The sequence below is a fragment of the Maniola hyperantus genome, chromosome 1, assembly GCF_902806685.2.
Source record: "Maniola hyperantus chromosome 1, iAphHyp1.2, whole genome shotgun sequence".
NCBI lineage: Eukaryota > Metazoa > Arthropoda > Insecta > Lepidoptera > Nymphalidae > Maniola > Maniola hyperantus.
In genome coordinates this window covers 18787749-18807644 of record NC_048536.1, presented here as the reverse complement: position 1 = coordinate 18807644, position 19896 = coordinate 18787749, and the positions used below count along the sequence as shown (strand labels likewise).

Genomic DNA, 19896 nt, shown 5'->3' with positions numbered 1-19896 from the left:
ATCTAGATAATCGATACTAAGTATTTTTGTATATTTTTTATGTATTTTATTATTATTGTATTTTATTATGTACTTAGTATATTTTTATTTTATTTTTATTTTTTATTTGCAAGGACAATCAACAGGTTAAACTTACAACTACACAAACAAGAAATAAATAAGTACATATAAATGCATATTATGTAGACCCACTTAGTGATTGGTGCAGCTTGCGATGGCAAAACTAGATAGAGGGAGAAAAACGAAAAAAGGCAATAGGGACAAGTAAAGAGATGTTAAAAAAATTAGATCCAGCAAGCTGAGGCAATCAACTGACCGTATATATTGTAGTCAGTATGTACCTTGGGGGGCTGCAGTCTCATGCAGACTGCAGCCCCCCAAGGTGATAATGTTCGTGCCTCGTGGTGGGTGACTTGAACATTCTGTACTATACTGTAACAACGAAACAGAACTAGCAGAGGTGACTCACGAGACACTGCCGCGGAGATCGTATCTCTGCGCGGGCCGCTCCCGCAGGAACTTGTCGAACGCCAGCGTCACCTGCAGCAGCGCGTCCACCAGCGCCGCCGTGAGCGGCGGGCCCAGCGCGGCGCCGGCCGCCCACGCGGCGCCGCGCAGCCCCTCGCGCAGCGCCGCCGAGCCGCCGCGCGCCGCCGCGCCGCCGCGCCACGACACGCCCAGCGACAGCACGCGCAGCCCGGCCCAGCCGCCGGCGCACGTCGGCGCGCGCGCCTCGCGCACCAGCCACACGCGCCGCGCCGCCGGGCCCCGCCGCCGCGCCTCGCACAGCACGGCCTCGGCCAGCGGCCACGCCGCGTTCACGACGACCACGCGCGCGTCGGCCGCGCGTAACTCGCGCAGCGCGCTCGCCACGCCGTGCGCGTCGAGCGTGTAGTTGCGGTGAGCGAACTCGCGCTCCGTCAGAAGCGCCTCGGCGAAGCTGCGCGAGTACGCGGAGCGGTCGGACAGCACGGCGAAGCGCGACCACCCGCACAGCTCGAGCAGCCACCGGTACGCGCGCGCCACGTCCGCCAGCCGGGCCGAGGGCGCGCGCGCGGCGTCGGAGGGCGCGGGCGCGGCGCCCACCAGCAGCAGCGGCAGGCCGGTGCGCGCCGCCACCGCGGCCGCCGCGCGCGCGCCTGGCGCCGCGCTCCACGCCACCGCCGCGTACGTGCGCCGCTCGCGCGCGCTGCGCGCCACGGCGTCCGCCAGCGCGCGCTCGTCGGAGCAGTTGACCGGCTCGAAGGCGTAGTGCACGTCGACGCGCGTCTCGTGCCACAGCACGCCCTCGCGCAGGTACCGCGCGGCGTCGACGTGCGCCGCGCGGTCGGGGTCGTCGTCGCACGGCAACACGGCGACGAAGTAAGCGGTCGCTTTGGCTTTTGTGCTGTTGTTAACGATTCTATGGAAGAGGGAGTCGACGGTCCCCAGCGCCCAGCGGCACGCCGCCTCCGTGATGTTGGGCGCCAGCTGCTCGTGGGCCAGGATGGCGCGCAGGTCGGCGGGCGCGAAGTCCAGCACGCCGACGACGCGCGCGACGGGCGGCGCGTAGGTGTGCATGAAGACGCCGTTGCCGACGCGCACGGCGCGCGCGGGGCGCAGCGCGAGCGCGCAGGCGGCGGCGCCGGGCGCGCAGGGCGGCGGCTGCACGCGCACCGCGAGCGGCTCGTCGCGCCAGATGTCGTCGTCCACGAACAGGAAGCCGGCGCCGTCGTCGCGGAGCCGCGCGAGGCCGGCGCGGAAGGCGCGGTCGGAGGGGTAGAGGCGCAGCGCGAGGCGGGCGGGCGCGGCGCGGCGCTGCAGCTCGGCCAGCGCGCGCGCGTCCGCGTCGTCGCGGGAGGTGCTGTCGTTCCGCGCCAGCACCACGAACAGATCGTCGCTGTTTCAATCAAAAATAAACTTATATGAGTACATTTTGGTCCCAGGTATAATTAATTCCCAGATCTTCAATTTCCAAAAAAAAATCTGATGAAAAACATTGTTCCTGTTTTTTATTAATTTTTAAAGTGGCAAACACCCCTTTACCAAGAAAAAAATAAAAAATAAATAACTCGAAAACGATACACTTTTGTATAAGCACTTTAGGGGTCGTTTGATAGCTAATGTCCTGCACTATAACCCCTTAACGGGATCGTGTCCTATTTTCCTGTAACCCTGTATATTTAGTTTTTTTTTAATTTTATTTTTTATTTAGACAAAACAAAAAGTGAACAATTTACACCACACTTTTAGACCAAAGCACTAGATAAAAAGCCGAGACTGGTGTTGGCAGTTTGCAGCCCAAATAGACCGTAGTCTGTGCTAGGGCTGACAAAGTTCATCGACCTCATTCATACTTTATTATATTATATTATATACTATATTTAGGTACAGAAGTAAAATTCAATTAAAAACACACAATTTATTAACACAAAACCAAATACTTTTACAATTATCAAACTTGTAATGATTGGAACAAAATTTAACACGTAAGACACAAAAAGTAAAAGTCGGAAATAAAGAAAAACATAATTCAAACCAGACCACGTTGATTACAGCACAAAAATCAGCAGCGAAATGAGCCTCATACTTGGGCGCACCTCGCTTTTATAGGCGACTACCGCCTACAATCTAAGACGGCCTCTCCTGACTATGCGGCGTCCTCGTCCGCCGTCATAGCCAGAAAAGGTCGTGAGATCTTCTCTGCGGAGACTTGCAGCTGGCGCCGCAACGCTGTCGGCGTGCGGTGCGCGAGGGGAGACCGGTGAGGAGCTCGCCGAATGGAGCGATGCCTCTGCCTCTACCGCGTAAGGTGCCGGGGCAAACTCAGGTGCGGAAGGGGGACCAGCACCTGGGCATACTACTTCATAGTCATCACCTGAAATTAGTTTCGATATAGCACAACTCCATAGCTACAAATGTTAACACAATGGGTAAGCAATTCGAAATGCGACTTAGCATTAGCTAGACATGTAGATAAATCATTTTGTTTTATGGGGTGTCCCTATCACCCAGAGGAGGTGACACCTATCAACCTATGAGACGTCTCAAACCTAGCGCGCGCTTCTTCTCGTCATCTTCAGACCGCCAGACTCGGGGAACGGTCTCAGACCGCCAGACTCGGGCAACGGTCCATGGAGCAGGAACTTGAGATGACCTTCATCAGACCACCAGACTCGGGCAACGGTCTCAGACCACCAGACTCGGGCAACGGTCTATGGAGCAGGAACTTGAGATGAACTTCATCAGACCACCAGACTCGGGCAACGGTCTCAGACCACCAGACTCGGGCAACGGTCTATGGAGCAGGAACTTGAGATGACCATCATCAGACCACCGGGCTCGGGCAACAGTCTATGAAAGTGCATCTCAACCAGCCACCGTTGAACTTCCCTTGAGGAGTAAAGCATTACCGTGATTTGTTTAGTCATAGCACAAAAATAGATGTCGTGGATCAGTCCGTCAGTAGATAAGTACGTAAGGGAGCAAGCAAGGCCTTTTTAGTAAGGAGGGTGAGAGTTTTGGGGCTATGATTAACAAAATCACGACTTTCATCTTCACCACCACAAAGTAGTCAACAAGCTGAACTCACATTCGAAGAAAGTACCACACGCATCCGGGCACCACTCTCCTTGCCAGGGCACCATGCCCTCCGCCGCCACCTGAGCGGTCTTGCCATACGACCCACTCAGCAGCTCCAGCTCGTAGCAGCCGATTCAGGCCCTTGTGTGGACCTCACATGCCAGAGTCAAACTTCCCCGTTGACTGGGAATACTTGATCACCAACACCATGCCTCCCGCCTTCAACACGCGAGGCGGACGACGATTCTGGTTAGCATAGGCATCCTGCCGGGACTGATTTTACCTCAGCAGCTTACTTGCCCTGGAGCGTCACATTTCACGCCATGCCGGTCGATCAAGCCGTGCAGTTTCTGCAACCACATTGTTGTGTGCTGGTGAGGAACTCTGGAGACCTGCTTGTTTGATATACAAACCAGGCAGTGAACCACATGCTTGACTACGAACTCACGTAGCCCAAGAAACTAGAGGTACTTCAGGGTCAGGTCCAGAGTCTTTTCGACAAAGACTTGCAGCAGACTAAGACGGTATCACGAAAACCACGCTTCCGCTCCTACTGGTGAGTAGCGGTAATAGAGCGTAACACTTTAGTACACATACCGATGAGAGTCTAGCTGTCCCACTTACAGATACTCGACGAGCGTGTCCTTATCTGCGACCTGCACCATCTAAACCCAGTTGATCGGCTTGGTGATGCCGTTGACTTAAAGGGTTGCAGCTAAGATAGTCGCCATAACACATCATCGTGCGCTTTTAGTACTCAAAGGTGAAGATGAAGTCATGGAAATAAATCCACTTACGGGTAACGCGCAGAAGCAGCAGCGCTCGGTGGCTGTGAAAGCGTTGTAGTTGGTCACACCCTTAAACTGAAGACAAACCAAATGGTGGCGGAAGTCGCTTCCAGCACGTAGGAGTACTACCTACTCACTGCAAAACCTTGCTAAAACAGGCGACCACACGCTTCTTGCCGTCGTTGTGGATCCACCTCAGCGCCGGGCCATAGCCGATGCTGCTGAAGTCAGTGTGCACCTCTGTTTGGCAAATCTGTCAAGATACCTTGCTACCTTGGACTCAGTGGTGAGTCGCCGAGTGATGTTCTGAGGTACCTTTTCCTGCTCTGGCCTCAATCAAAAGGAACCTCTTTTTCCGACAGACGTGCAAGGCAGGCTGTCTGGATAGCATACTCCTCAACGTAGCGCCTAAAGTACCCAGCTAGATCTTAGATTGCCAGATTTGTTTAATGTACTCAAGGGGTAAGGACTTTAGGTAATGGCCTTGTCTTTAAGACTCGGCCCCGCCTGACCCTAACAAATGAATCTAATCAAAATGGCAAAATCGGAAACAATCGGTAACGGGAATTATCAGATTTTCTAAAAGAGTTGAATCTACCCACGTTACATAATTTACGAACGCACTACAGTGCGTCACTGACTCGCATATTATACGAAACACCCTTAAGTCCAAGACGGTATGCGTAGGTAACGTGATTTACTACAACACATTACACATACCTATCGAAATCATGGACACTAACTTTAAAAAGAACATTCTCACCAATCAGCTCGTACAAGGGCAGCGCTTATGCAAGCCCCACGGCACGCGCGGTATCATGCCAAAATACCAGTGAGCCGCCATGCTCGCAAGAGGCACCATAGCCCGCAGCGGCGCACGCAGCGCAGTATCACCAGCGCGCCGTCACGCTCGTGCAGTGCGCAGAGAGGCGCGGCAGCTGCGCGACACGGTGCAGCAACGCCAGCGCACCGTCACGCTCGTGCAGAGCGCAGAAAGGCGCGGCAGCGGCGCAGCAACGCCAGCGCGCCGTCTCGCTCGCCAAGAGCGCAGAAATGCGCAGCAACGGCGCGGCACGGTGCAGCAACGCCAGCGCACCGTCACGCTCGTGCAGAGCGCAGAAAGGCGCGGCAGCGGCGCAGCACGGCGCAGCAACGGCAGCGCGCCGTCTCGCTCGCCCAGAGCGCAGAAATGCGCAGCAACGGCGCGGCACGGCGCAGCAACGCCAGCGCACCGTCACGCTCGTGCAGAGCGCAGAAAGGCGCGGCAGCGGCGCAGCACGGCGCAGCAACGCCAGCGCGCCGTCTCGCTCGCCCAGAGCGCAGAAATGCGCAGCAACGGCGCGGCACGGCGCAGCAACGCCAGCGCGCCGTCTCGCTCGCCAAGAGCGCAGAAATGCGCGGCAACGGCGCGGCACGGCGCAGCAACGCCAGCGCACCGTCACGCTCGTGCAGAGCGCAGAAAGGCGCGGCAGCGGCGCAGCACGGCGCAGCAACGCCAGCGCGCCGTCACGCTCGTGCAGAGTTCCAAAGCCCGCAGCCAAGCGTGCAGCATTGCGTCGGAACATTCGAGAAAAGAAAGATAAATGTGAGCACTATGTTCGAATCATGTTCGAATATAACTATTTCCCAGTTGGTTTAGTACATCTGTCCTTATTACGACAGGTCTACCTATTCATACAACGATCTAACACCACATGAAGATTGATTTCTAATCTTATGTCGGGAAGCTCAATTTTTTTTTTTCTCGTGGCAAAAATAATTGTTGAGCAAAAACTCATCTACCTACATTACGGTTACTCTTTTTACAAAAATAACACTGAACTGCATCAAAACCGATGTTTAGGTACACTTTGTGATCCTAATTTTCACACAGAAAACAGCGTGATTGGAAAGTACTATGACTAAGACTACGCTTTCTAGTCTTAAACTGCAAATTTAAATTGCGGGTATCTTTGGTGAGATACTTCATGAAGTGACTAATGGACCGACATAAATGTTCTTAATCTCAATATCGACCTCTCGTGGACACAGCGGAATAAATTCCGTTTTAAAATTGATCTAAGACTGATCATAACAAAAACCTTTGTACAAGTTCCACTTTACGAAACTACCACACGGCTATGCCATCGGTTGAAGTTACGAACATGATCAACTTTTTTACACCATGCATCAACATCTTTAAAAATCGAGACCAAAAATAAAGACATGGTTGGATCTCACCTGGTTAATTCCACTACGTTCCAGTAATTGTACGACACCGACTTAGCACGCCTTTGTTCATTATTCAATTTACGTGGATTACTTTTATACTTAAATCGATTAGCAGATTTAGACGATGGCATTGTTAATTCACAAAAACACGTAGGGTAGACGTGAAAACTTTTAGACAAAAATTCAATTTGGACAAGAACACTTGAACTAGATTCGTTCACGTGGCCAATACGTGCTTAGCCATAAAGCCAAAGGTATAGGTACTTGATTCTAAAGATTTAATTGCAGTAACTTCATCTTGTTCGGAACAAGGTGCGGAAACGGGAGTGTTGCATTCTGTTTGAACGGTCACAGTGTTACGGAGACGATAAATATTACACTCGCGTGTAGTTACTACCGAGGTTAAACTATTTTCGACAAGTCTCGACACGTTTTACTATCGCGGAGTATTGAGTGTAACGTTTGGATAAAAACACGACTAAGTGCGTGATCTCGCGACCTATATCTAGGCCCTGCTGTTTCACATCAACGTGGTCTGCTTCGAAAACTTCGAGTTTGATCACGGCACATCACGGCTACGATCGCGGTTACGATACCCGCGATCCGACATTGTACAAGAAAAACAACAAAAATTTAAAGGTTAGAATTTTGTTCCAATTTAAGCAAACTGATTGTCAGTGACTAGATTTTAACTATAGTGGGCTATTGAATAGGAATCCCACTTCTGAATTTAGGTACAGAAGTAAAATTCAATTAAAAACACACAATTTATTAACACAAAACCAAATACTTTTACAATTATCAAACTTGTAATGATTGGAACAAAATTTAACACGTAAGACACAAAAAGTAAAAGTCGGAAATAAAGAAAAACATAATTCAAACCAGACCACGTTGATTACAGCACAAAAATCAGCAGCGAAATGAGCCTCATACTTGGGCGCACCTCGCTTTTATAGGCGACTACCGCCTACAATCTAAGACTATATTATATTTATACTTTACTATATATTTATTCATACATTACTAAAACTATATTTTATTTGGTGCAACAGTGCTAATGCATACGGAGTTTAGATATATAATTTAAATAGATAGGATAAATTTTAATAAGTGAAAGCATTCGTTTCAACAGATCTTGTCATAAAGACGTTTAAAATTTTCAAAAGAGGTTTCTAGGAGAAAGAATTTCGGCAAATTTCATACAAAATTTTACCTTGAATGCGTCTATGTAGGAAAAATATTAATAGCACAGGGGGTCCATTACTTAAACATAATCACCAAGATTTTTCATTCCAGGATTCATCCAAAAAAAGATATTAATATTTTAATATTTTGAGATTATGAAAGTAACGTAGTGGTTACATACTCTTTGGTTGGTAGTATATGCAAAATTGATGCATTAATATTATCAAGTAAAAACACTTAAGAGTTGTGTGCCCAATTCATGAGTCAGAGACTTTGACAAGTGACATTTGCAACTGCAAATGCACGAATCACGCGCATGCGCACAAAGAGTAGCAAACGAACACAGCTAAGATAGACCTACTAAACAATGGTCCTTTATATGCCATTGGCATTAGCATAGAGCAGAAACAAAGAGATGTTGTATTAAGATTTCCCTATGAAATATCGAGTGACATTTTGCGGGGTGAGGGGTTGTGGAACGCCGCCCACTTCTCAATTTTCCATCTGCGGGTTAGTAGCAAAACTACTCGCTTAGCGACCTAACATCGATATATTGATGTCACTACATAGTTCAGCTATCTCACACTAGATGTCATTTTCTAGAACTATTTTAATAATTACGTATAAAATTACTTACAAATGAAATGTGATACCATTCATAGCATCAGAACGTCTGTCTGAATAACTTTGACACGATAAAACACAACACTTCATCCTTTTGTTCTTAAAAACGCGAAAACACACCGATAATACGAGTCTCAATATATGTGAACCTGACGAACGCAGACAGCATACTAACTAAGGCCCCGCCCACAGTGATGACGTCAGGACCTAGTTGAAAATTACAGTGCACAGTTGCTTAGGCCAACTCCTCTTTGTTTCTGCTCTATGGGCATTAGCATTGTCTATAAAAGATCTCTTTCAGTATTTAACAAGATGTACTAGTCTGTGATTATAGTTTAGTTGTTATCACGTAAACAGTTCTGATTTGACAATGGAACCAAGATCCCTATGAATCACGGATAGTTGGTAACTACCTCTTTCTTCTAGAAAGGCAATATGCAACCAATCCGGAGCAAGGCTCTCATATTTTGATAGAGCCAAAACACACGAGTACATATAGACCAGAGAGGAAGCTTGTGATTAAAGATAAACTAGAAACTGGAAAAAAACTGCGAATACAACTGAAATACAAGTCTTGAAGTTGTTATTTAATTTGTAAGTATAAATTCCTTTTAACCCAATTTTTACCTTTAAGGTTTCCTTTAAGGTTTTATCTCATTCAGATGCATATGCTATCTCTATGTTCAGATGACATTCCAATAATCTATTAAAAATCAAAAGTTTTTATTCTTCTATTAAAAATCAGATATAAAACCTTTTTCATTTATTCTGCTTTTAATATAAACCCTCATTTAAAACAACAAACCCTCAATAATTATTCTTTCCTTGCGTCATGTGGGGGCGAAGCTGCGGGTAATAGTTAGCACAATAATAAATATAGTTTGTAAGCACCATAGAGCAGAAACAAAGAGGAGATGTTGTATTAAGATTTCCCTATGAAATATCGAGTGACATTTTGCGGGGTGAGGGGTTGTGGAACGCCGCCCACTTCTCAATTTTCCATCTGCGGGTTAGTAGCAAAACTACTCGCTTAGCGACCTAACATCGATATATTGATGTCACTACATAGTTCAGCTATCTCACACTAGATGTCAATAAGTGTAGAAACAATTTAATAATTACGTATAAAATTACTTACAAATGAAATGTGATACCATTCATAGCATCAGAACGTCTGTCTGAATAACTTTGACACGATAAAACACAACACTTCATCCTTTTGTTCTTAAAAACGCGAAAACACACCGATAATACGAGTCTCAATATATGTGAACCTGACGAACGCAGACAGCATACTAACTAAGGCCCCGCCCACAGTGATGACGTCAGGACCTAGTTGAAAATCACAGTGCACAGTTGCTTAGGCCAACTCCTCTTGGTTTCTGCTCTATGGTAAGCACTGATTTATAAACAGTTTTATTTATTACTTAATAATAACGAAATACCTATTTTAAAGGTGACTTTTTCTAGAGTGGCAACTCTGGTAATGTTTTGTCATTATAACCAACACCGGATATGAATTCAACCAAATAATAATTTATTAATTTAATAATTTAATCTACGATAAAGTCTTACAAACTAATTTTGTATAAAAAACCAACTAATTAAATTTCTAGGTTTTGCATAGGTCACATTTCTAGACACTTCCTAAAACATTCAGGTAATCCCATGCCTATGTTCTTTCTTTATATAGAATTTAAATTTTTTCTTTAAGGATGGGCGCTGGGCACATAAAATCAGATTAGATACCTCCAGCGGAAGGTTATTGAATAGCTTCGGTGCCGCAGCTGTAAAATGTCTAATCGAGAATCCAGACGTTCGTCGCGGAACTGAACATCTTAGTTGCCTTTGCCTAAGGTGACTAGGAGTTTGCTCGATTGTGAAGTTGTATATGTATTTTGCCATATACATTGTTAATTGCCAAATGAATATTTTTCTTGGGGTTAGTACTTTACTTAGCTTAAATAATTCTTCCGTAGGAAATCGACGATTCTTTTTTAAGATAATTTTGAGATTAAGTTTTTGAGCCTTATTTAGTTTGTCTAGTAAAGTTGATCCACATGAGCCCCAGGCTATAATGCCATATAATATTAACGACTGAGTTAAAGAGCAGTAAACTCTTAACAGTAGGTTGATACTCATAATGTTTCTTAAATTATATAGCTCAAGCTTCGGACTTTTTTAGTGAGCATGTCTACGTGCTTCTCCCACCTCAGATATAAGTTGTGCTATTAGTACATGATAATATTTTGCAGTTTGCACAGTCAGACTTATTCAGACAAGAGTGCACTCTAATCTTCGGAGTCTCGGTCGGAAGACCGGCACTGGTGGGAGAGAAACACATACATAAAGTTTTATCATCATTTAAGGTTAGCAGATCCCCTTAGCTAGAGGAAGGCCATATTCGGCTTTTTTGATGGTACTTTCCCACGTCGAGGCTGAAAATAACAAAACAGTGTCATCTGCAAAACATAGAGATTTTGAGTCTGTCTGATTGTCTGTCAATAGTGAACAAAAGTCATTAAGATAGATATTGAACAAGATAGGGCCTAATACGCTCCCCTGAGGGACACCAAATATTATTTCTGAATTGTTTTCAGCGCTAACTTTATTTTCAACTCGTACAAATTGTTTCCGATTTTTAACATAACTTCTAAACCAGTTTAGTGCATTTCCAGTGAATCCGTACCTCTCTAATTTTGTTAGCAGTAATTGATGTGAAATTGTGTCAAAAGCTTTGGCTAGATCTATGAACACAGCAATAGTTTTATTTTTATTTTCATGGTTCAGTACAATTTGCTTTGTTAATTCAGCTATTGCATCACCGGTTCCCATTTTCTCTCTAAACTCATATTGATTATTATATAAAATATCAGAAGTATATGCAATAATCCTGGTTTTCATTATTTTTTCAATAATTTTTGCAGTAGTTGGTGTTATAAATTAAACCACACCACTTATTAAATATTCCTTTAACTTTATTTCTTTATTATACTATACTTAAAATCTGGCCAAAATGTGAAAACGTTACAAATTTACTTTTTATGTCGCAGACAAAATTTTATAGACAGAATTTACAACCACAGATAACAAATAACATTTTAGTTCGTACACAGATATATAACACTCTCCCCCGTCCTAACTAAATTTAACAATAGAACAAAAAGATTTTTATTTTTAAGAATAAAGGTATATTTAAATTATTTTTTGTATTTGATTACCATGCCTCTTCCACTTGTACCCTTCCACGTCTACTTCGTAAGTTGTACCCGAAACAATTTCCCTACTGATTTTACCTCTTGACCATTATACCATTTTTTTCCTTTTCTATAATCCCTAACCATGACCTCGTCCCCCGTATCCAATTCTAAAACTCTACCCCCCTTTGCATATTTCAGCTGTTTCTCTTGGGATTCCACCAGATTTTGATAAATAGGAGCAGGCCGTAGCAATGATAAACGGTTCCTTAGTTCCCTACCCATCATTAAGCGAGCCGGTGAAACACCACTACTCTTGTGAGGGGTGGTCCTATAATCAGTGGCGGATTTGTAGTCTTGGCCGCCCTAGGCCCCAGGCCATCTAGTAAGTAGGTACCACCCGCCCCTTTCTTAGCACTCATGATAATAGACTACATACTTAACGATTTTTTTTATTTCCAACTTTTATCATAATTAACATCAGTGAATTTTGTTCATGATTGGTCGCCCATAATACCTGGCCGCCCTAGGCCCGGGCCTACTGGGCCTTAGGGCAAATCCGCCACTTCCTATAATCAAACAAAAATATGCTTAAAGCATAATTAAGTGATTTACCACTCTCTACTATCTTTGTCAGATGTGATTTAAATGTCTCTACGAACCGTTCTGCAGCCCCATTGGTTGCAGGGTAGTGAGGTGAAGTGTAACTATGCTTTACACCAGTGGTTTTACAAAACTCCTGAAATTCTTGGCTCGTAAACGAACTTCCATTATCTGTCACCAGGTGGACCGGAAACCCATAACGGACATATACTTCCTTAAATTTAGCTATGGTTAAACTTGAAGCTATATTTGCCATTTGAAAAGCCTCTGGCCATTTGGAGTAGCTATCAACAATGATTAAATACATCTTCCCCAATAATGGGCCCAGGAAATCTGCATGAATGCGATACCAGGGTCCAGGTGGAATCGGCCAACACCTTGGAATTATTCTAGAAGGATTGTTTCTATTCTTTAAACATAATTCGCATGAATTAGATATTTTTTCTATATTTTCATTTAATTTTGGCCACCAAAAATAGGCTTTTGCCATTTCAATCATTCTAGAAGTTCCAAAGTGTGTCACATGAAGTTCTTTTAAAACTGCTTCTCTCAAACTTGAAGGTATTATAATTCTATGACCCCACATTATGCAATCTCTATCCATGCTAATTTCGTGTCTTCGCAAATAAAACGGTTTTAAATTATCATTCACTGTGCCTGGCCAACCATCCCGACAAAAGAGAAATGGGACGATAGATAAGTAGATGTATCAATTATTCATAGTTGACAGTTTGTCAGTCTCCCTAGCTACCTAATCTGCAGCTTCAGGTGCGCTTAGTCACGTGTACCTCGTCCGCAGCAGGCAGCTCCTCGTCTCGTTGGTGACTTGCGCGGAGAAGGGCCACAGCGCGGCGTGCGCGGCGCACGCGGCGCTGGCGGCCCGCGCGTGCAGCAGCGGCGCCGTGGGCGCGGCCGCGTGCGCGCCCTCCGCCAGCGACGTCAGCTCGTCCAGCGCCCAGGCCCGCGCCGCGCCGCAGCCTCCGCGCGCCGGCCACGCCGCCGCCGGCGCCACCGCCACCGGCGGCGCGTCGTCCGGCGCCGCCAGGCGGCACAGGTCGGCGCGCTCGAGGCGCAGGCGCGCGCGGTAGCCCACCGCGGCGCCGAGCAGCGCGTGCAGCGCCGCGGCCGCCGCGCGCTCCGCGCCGCCCGCGCCCCACACCTCCACGGGCCGCGCGGCGCCGCCCACGAACACGCTGCGCTCTGCAACACGCGCCACGGCGCCCACTGCGATCATACGCTCAACTCAACGGTAGCGTGGCACAGCGGCCGCCGCGAGGAGCTCACCCTCGGTCTGCAGCGGCGCGGTGCGGTTCATCAGCGCGGCCACGCGGTGCTGCCACGCGGCGCGCAGCTCCGCGCAGTGCTCGGCGCGCGCGCCCGCCAGCAGCAGCAGCGCGCACCACACGACCATGGTCGGACAGGAGCGCGGCGCACACTGGGCCACCGTGCGTCGCGTCGCGATCTGCTATCGCGGCCGGTTTTCCTGTTTACTCGACATGTGCCGTCGACAACGTGTAGGTATTACAACTTCCAAGCTGCGCACGCGCACATAAAGGTATGATTCCGAACCATGCTGCACGCAGCAGCGCTGCTGCAACAGTGCTGCCACCAGCTGTCACAGTGCTGTCGCGGCACTACTGGTGCCCATACAATCTCTATAAGCTTATAATTATATTCCGAGCTAGACAGAACATTATTACATTAGGTATAGTTCTCTTCCTCTGAGGCGTCTCCCTCTGTGTGAAGTTCCGACGCGAACCAAGTCGCCAGGAAAACTAAATCGCCCACAGTGCAGTGAAGTGAGCTCAGAGCTCAGAGCTCAGAGCTCAAAGCTCAGAGCTCAGAGCTCAGAGCTCAGAGCTAGCTGCTGCCTGTGTCAGTATCGCCAATACTTCATTATACCTAAGTATCGAAGTGGGGAGATATTGTGTAGCTGCTGGTAGCTAGGTAGCTAGGTAGGTAGGTAGGTAGGTAGGTAGGTAGGTAGGTAGGTAGGTAGGTAGGTAGGTAGCTAGGTAGGTAGGTAGGTAGATAGGTAGGTAGGTAGGTAGGTAGGTAGCTAGGTAGGTAGGTAGGTAGCTAGGTAGGTAGGTAGGTAGGTAGGTAGGTAGGTAGATAGGTAGGTAGGTAGGTAGGTAGGTAGCTAGGTAGGTAGGTAGGTAGCTAGGTAGGTAGGTAGGTAGCTAGGTAGGTAGGTAGGTAGCTAGGTAGGTAGGTAGGTAGGTAGGTAGGTAGCTAGGTAGGTAGGTAGGTAGATAGGTAGGTAGGTAGGTAGGTAGGTAGCTAGGTAGGTAGCTAGGTAGGTAGGTAGGTAGCTAGGTAGGTAGGTAGGTAGCTAGGTAGGTAGGTAGGTAGGTAGGTAGGTAGGTAGCTAGGTAGGTAGGTAGGTAGGTAGGTAGCTAGGTAGGTAGGTAGGTAGGTAGGTAGGTAGGTAGGTAGGTAGGTAGGTAGGTAGGTAGCTAGGTAGGTAGGTAGGTAGATAGGTAGGTAGGTAGGTAGGTAGGTAGCTAGGTAGGTAGCTAGGTAGGTAGGTAGGTAGCTAGGTAGGTAGGTAGGTAGCTAGGTAGGTAGGTAGGTAGGTAGGTAGGTAGCTAGGTAGGTAGGTAGGTAGCTAGGTAGGTAGGTAGGTAGGTAGCTAGGTAGGTAGGTAGGTAGGTAGGTAGGTAGGTAGGTAGGTAGGTAGGTAGGTAGGTAGCTAGGTAGGTAGGTAGGTAGGTAGGTAGGTAGGTAGATAGGTAGGTAGGTAGGTAGGTAGGTAGCTAGGTAGGTAGGTAGGTAGCTAGGTAGGTAGGTAGGTAGCTAGGTAGGTAGGTAGGTAGCTAGGTAGGTAGGTAGGTAGGTAGGTAGGTAGCTAGGTAGGTAGGTAGGTAGATAGGTAGGTAGGTAGGTAGGTAGGTAGCTAGGTAGGTAGCTAGGTAGGTAGGTAGGTAGCTAGGTAGGTAGGTAGGTAGCTAGGTAGGTAGGTAGGTAGGTAGGTAGGTAGGTAGGTAGGTAGGTAGCTAGGTAGCTAGGTAGGTAGGTAGGTAGGTAGGTAGGTAGGTAGCTAGGTAGGTAGGTAGGTAGGTAGGTAGCTAGGTAGGTAGGTAGGTAGCTAGGTAGGTAGGTAGGTAGGTAGGTATTGGGTGATACGACGTAGCTGAACTTTGCGGTTTAGTTATCGAGGCGCGCCGGGCGGCTCGGTTGGGGATCCGCAGTACATGAGGCCAGGGGCCACTCTCGTGGCATGGGGGGGGGGGGGGGGGGTTTGTGTGAGAGACCCTACACTCCGCCGTCCGTCCGTCTGTCAGCTTCTCATGGAGTCATGATAAATAGAGGACCTGTCGCAGGATATTGTGTATTTCTTTTGCCGCTATTACAGTTTACAACAAATACTAAAAATTTCAAAATTAAAAAAATTAAAAAGTGTAATTTGTTGTACGATGGTACGGAACCCTTCCCGTGCGAGTCCGAGTCAAATTGAATTATCACCACTGGGAGCTGGATTATATATATATGGATATATTGTAGTCTGCGTATACCGACCTCCTTCAAGTGACTTTTCTATGTTTGAGGATGTCATGGAGGAGGCCCTGAGGCGGATATGTAAGTCGTCATTTCGTTGACATTTTACTTAACACCTCCTTTACAGACAGATTACTTAACTTATTTAAAAGCTTTGATTTATGAAACACTTTTGTCGAGCCTACGCGTGTAACAGCCAGCCAAAGAATTTCCAAGTACTACTTCGTAGTACAACTAGAAGGTCTTCTAAGGCCAGTAACGCGAGCCGAAAGAGAGAACCTCGTTTTCAATGCGTCCCTTTCCTGTGTTTTCTTAGTTAGAGTAACCATGTTAACTCAATTTGGTGGACTACTATAATTTTTATGATAGGTAAAGTAGGTCCTACTTTGGATCCGTAATAATTAATATAGACCATCCTAATATTATAAATACAAAAGTGTGTCTGTCTGTATGTCTGTCTGTCTGTCTGTTAACTTGTCACGGCCCAACAGTTTAACCGATTTTGATGAAATAGTACAAAGTTAGCTTACAGTACGCGGCCAAAAGTGATGAACATCGATCTTTAGAAGGAGATAGCAAATTTGTAGATCACTGTCGTTGAGGCCGACAAAACGTCATATCAGTATGAGTGACAGAGACAACGCTCTACAAAGAAGAAATGTCATTCTAAAGGCCGATGTTCATCACTTTCGGCCGCGTATTGTACTTGCCGAGGAAGGTCATAGGCTACTTTTTATCCCGGAAAATAAAAGAGTTCATACGGGATTTTTAAAAATCCTAAATCCACGCGAACGAAGTCGTTGGCATCATCTAGTAATAAACAAAATAAATATAACCTACTTATATAACATTCATTCTTAAACTTATTATGATATTACTACAAATAAACGTTTTTCGAATTTTTTGCTTTACTTATGCTAGGTATAAGGTATTGTTATCTGTCAAATTTCATGATTCTAGATCTTGATCTAGATCAACGGGAAGTACCCTGTAGGTAGGTTTCAATTCCCATGAATTGACAGACACAAAAGACAGACAGACAACTAAGTGATTCTAAGGATTCTTTTTTCTTTTGAGGTACCTACGAAACCCTATAGAAATCATCGTAATAATGAAATAAGAATGTGAATTTTCAAACTTTTTTATTTTATAATAATACAGGGTTACAGGAAAATAGGACACGATCCCGTTAAGGGGTTATAGTACAGGACATTAGCTATCAAACGACCCCTAAAGTGCTTATGCGAAAGTGTATCGTTTTCGAGTTATTCATTTTTTTATTTTTTTCTTGGTAAAAGGGTGTTTGCCACTTTAAAAATTAATAAAAAAAAGGAACAATGTATTTCAGCAGTTTTTTTTTTTATTTATTGCTAGTACATATCCTTGTTAATAATAAACAGTTATAAAAGTAAAAAAACCTTCAATCATTTTAAAATTACAGCCCAAAAACTGTACAAGTTTTCGATTTTTAAATTTAATTCTTTGAATAACTTGCAAATTTTCTGTAAAAAATAACTATGGCACTTATCCTGCGGATTATTTTAAAAACATCTACGTTTCGTTAGCTATCCATTGGTACAAAAAAATTATAAAAAAAATCATAAAAATCAAGAAAAAATTACACAACAAAGAGACCAGGTAGAAAATTCTAACAAATGCTATTGCTAAAGAATTAAATCAGAATCAATGTAAAAACGAGTTTAATGCAAAATAGTTAAAGATTATTTTTAATGAGGTCAAAAGGTAACATAAAATCAGTAAAGTTCGAGTCGGGCTCGCACACGAAGGGTTCCGTACCATCGTACAAAAAATAACACTTTTAAATTTTTTTTTAATTTTTATGGCGGCCATTTTGTAATTTTTAGTATTTTTAAAATTGTTATTTCTTGTACGAAGGTACGGAACCCTTCGTGTACGAGCCCGACTCGCACTTGACTGATTTTATATTACCTTTTCACCTTATTAAAAATAATCTTTAACCATTTTGCAAGTTCGAGTCGGGCTCGCACACGAAGGGTTCCGTACCATCGTACAAAAAATAACACTTTTAAATTTTTTTTTAATTTTTATGGCGGCCATTTTGTAATTTTTAGTATTTTTAAAATTGTTATTTCTTGTACGAAGGTACGGAACCCTTCGTGTACGAGCCCGACTCGCACTTGACTGATTTTATATTACCTTTTCACCTTATTAAAAATAATCTTTAACCATTTTGCATTAAACTCGTTTTTACATAGATTCTGATTTAATTCTTTGGCAATAGCATTTGTTAGAATTTTCTACCTGGTCTCTTTGTTGTGTAATTTTTTCTTGATTTTATGATTTTTTTTATAATTTTTTTGTACCAATGGATAGCTAACGAAACGTGATGACAGAAAGTTTGCAAGATGGTCCTATAAAAAATTTTGTAGGTACCTATGACTTTTATTGTAATTTATAACACTAGCTGATGACCACAATTTCGTCCGTGTGGATTTACGTATTTAAAAATCTCGTAAAAACTCTTTAATTTTTAACCGACTTCCAAAAGGAGGTGGTTCTCAATTCAGCCTGTTTTTTTTTCTACTTTTTTTTTAATGTATGTACATCGATTTTTTCCAGGTCTCTCGACCAATTTGCAAAATTTTTTTTTATCAAAAGAGGATGTTTCGGTGGTGGGCCCATAAAAGTTTCTGGATCTAATTCTCAATCCTGATGCTGCAAGGTTACTGCCCGCCTAAGTTATCAAGATTCAGGAAGTGTTCATAGTAAATTAATGTTGTATGTACCAAGCAATGTGTTACAATTTTACAATGCAAATTAGCTATACAGGGTTACAGGAAAAGAGGACACGATCCCGTTAAGGGGTTATAGTACAGGACATTAGCTATCAAACGACCCCTAAAGTGCTTATGCGAAAGTGTATCGTTTTCGAGTTATTCATTTTTTTATTTTTTTCTTGGTAAAAGGGTGTTTGCCACTTTAAAAATTAATAAAAAAAGGAACAATGTATTTCAGCAGTTTTTTTTTTATTTATTGCTAGTACATATCCTTGTTAATAATAAACAGTTATAAAAGTAAAAAAACCTTCAATCATTTTAAAATTACAGCCCAAAAACTGTACAAGTTTTCGATTTTTAAATTTAATTCTTTGAATAACTTGCAAATTTTCTGTAAAAAATAACTATGGCACTTATCCTGCGGATTATTTTAAAAACATCTACGTTTCGTTAGCTATCCATTGGTACAAAAAAATTATAAAAAAAATCATAAAATCAAGAAAAAATTACACAACAAAGAGACCAGGTAGAAAATTCTAACAAATGCTATTGCTAAAGAATTAAATCAGAATCAATGTAAAAACGAGTTTAATGCAAAATAGTTAAAGATTATTTTTAATGAGGTCAAAGGTAACATAAAATCAGTAAAGTTCGAGTCGGGCTCGCACACGAAGGGTTCCGTACCATCGTACAAAAAATAACACTTTTAAATTTTTTTTTAATTTTTATGGCGGCCATTTTGTAATTTTTAGTATTTTTAAAATTGTTATTTCTTGTACGAAGGTACGGAACCCTTCGTGTACGAGCCCGACTCGCACTTGACTGATTTTATATTACCTTTTCACCTTATTAAAAATAATCTTTAACCATTTTGCAAGTTCGAGTCGGGCTCGCACACGAAGGGTTCCGTACCATCGTACAAAAAATAACACTTTTAATTTTTTTTTTTAATTTTTATGGCGGCCATTTTGTAATTTTTAGTATTTTTAAAATTGTTATTTCTTGTACGAAGGTACGGAACCCTTCGTGTACGAGCCCGACTCGCACTTGACTGATTTTATATTACCTTTTCACCTTATTAAAAATAATCTTTAACCATTTTGCATTAAACTCGTTTTTACATAGATTCTGATTTAATTCTTTGGCAATAGCATTTGTTAGAATTTTCTACCTGGTCTCTTTGTTGTGTAATTTTTTCTTGATTTTATGATTTTTTTTATAATTTTTTTGTACCAATGGATAGCTAACGAAACGTAGATGTTTTTAAAATAATCCGCAGGATAAGTGCCATAGTTATTTTTTACAGAAAATTTGCAAGTTATTCAAAGAATTAAATTTAAAAATCGAAAACTTGTACAGTTTTTGGGCTGTAATTTTAAAATGATTGAAGGTTTTTTTACTTTTATAACTGTTTATTATTAACAAGGATATGTACTAGCAATAAATAAAAAAAAAACTGCTGAA

At 43.9% G+C, this 19896-nt stretch overlaps 1 protein-coding gene across 1 annotated transcript in view; it reads right to left on the bottom strand.

Moving 5' to 3' along the window:
- The window catches only part of LOC117981832 (uncharacterized), a 29652-nt gene extending 16069 nt beyond the window's left edge, over nt 1-13583 (bottom strand). Inside the window, exons 1-3 of the mRNA XM_069500462.1 lie at nt 13457-13583; nt 12961-13396; nt 470-1879 (exon numbers count right to left, since the gene is read on the bottom strand). Of these exons, the coding sequence (XP_069356563.1) occupies nt 470-1879; nt 12961-13396; nt 13457-13583 (1973 nt within the window). The remainder of the gene's footprint in view (nt 1-469; nt 1880-12960; nt 13397-13456) is intronic.
- Between the last annotated feature and the right edge of the window lie 6313 nt (nt 13584-19896).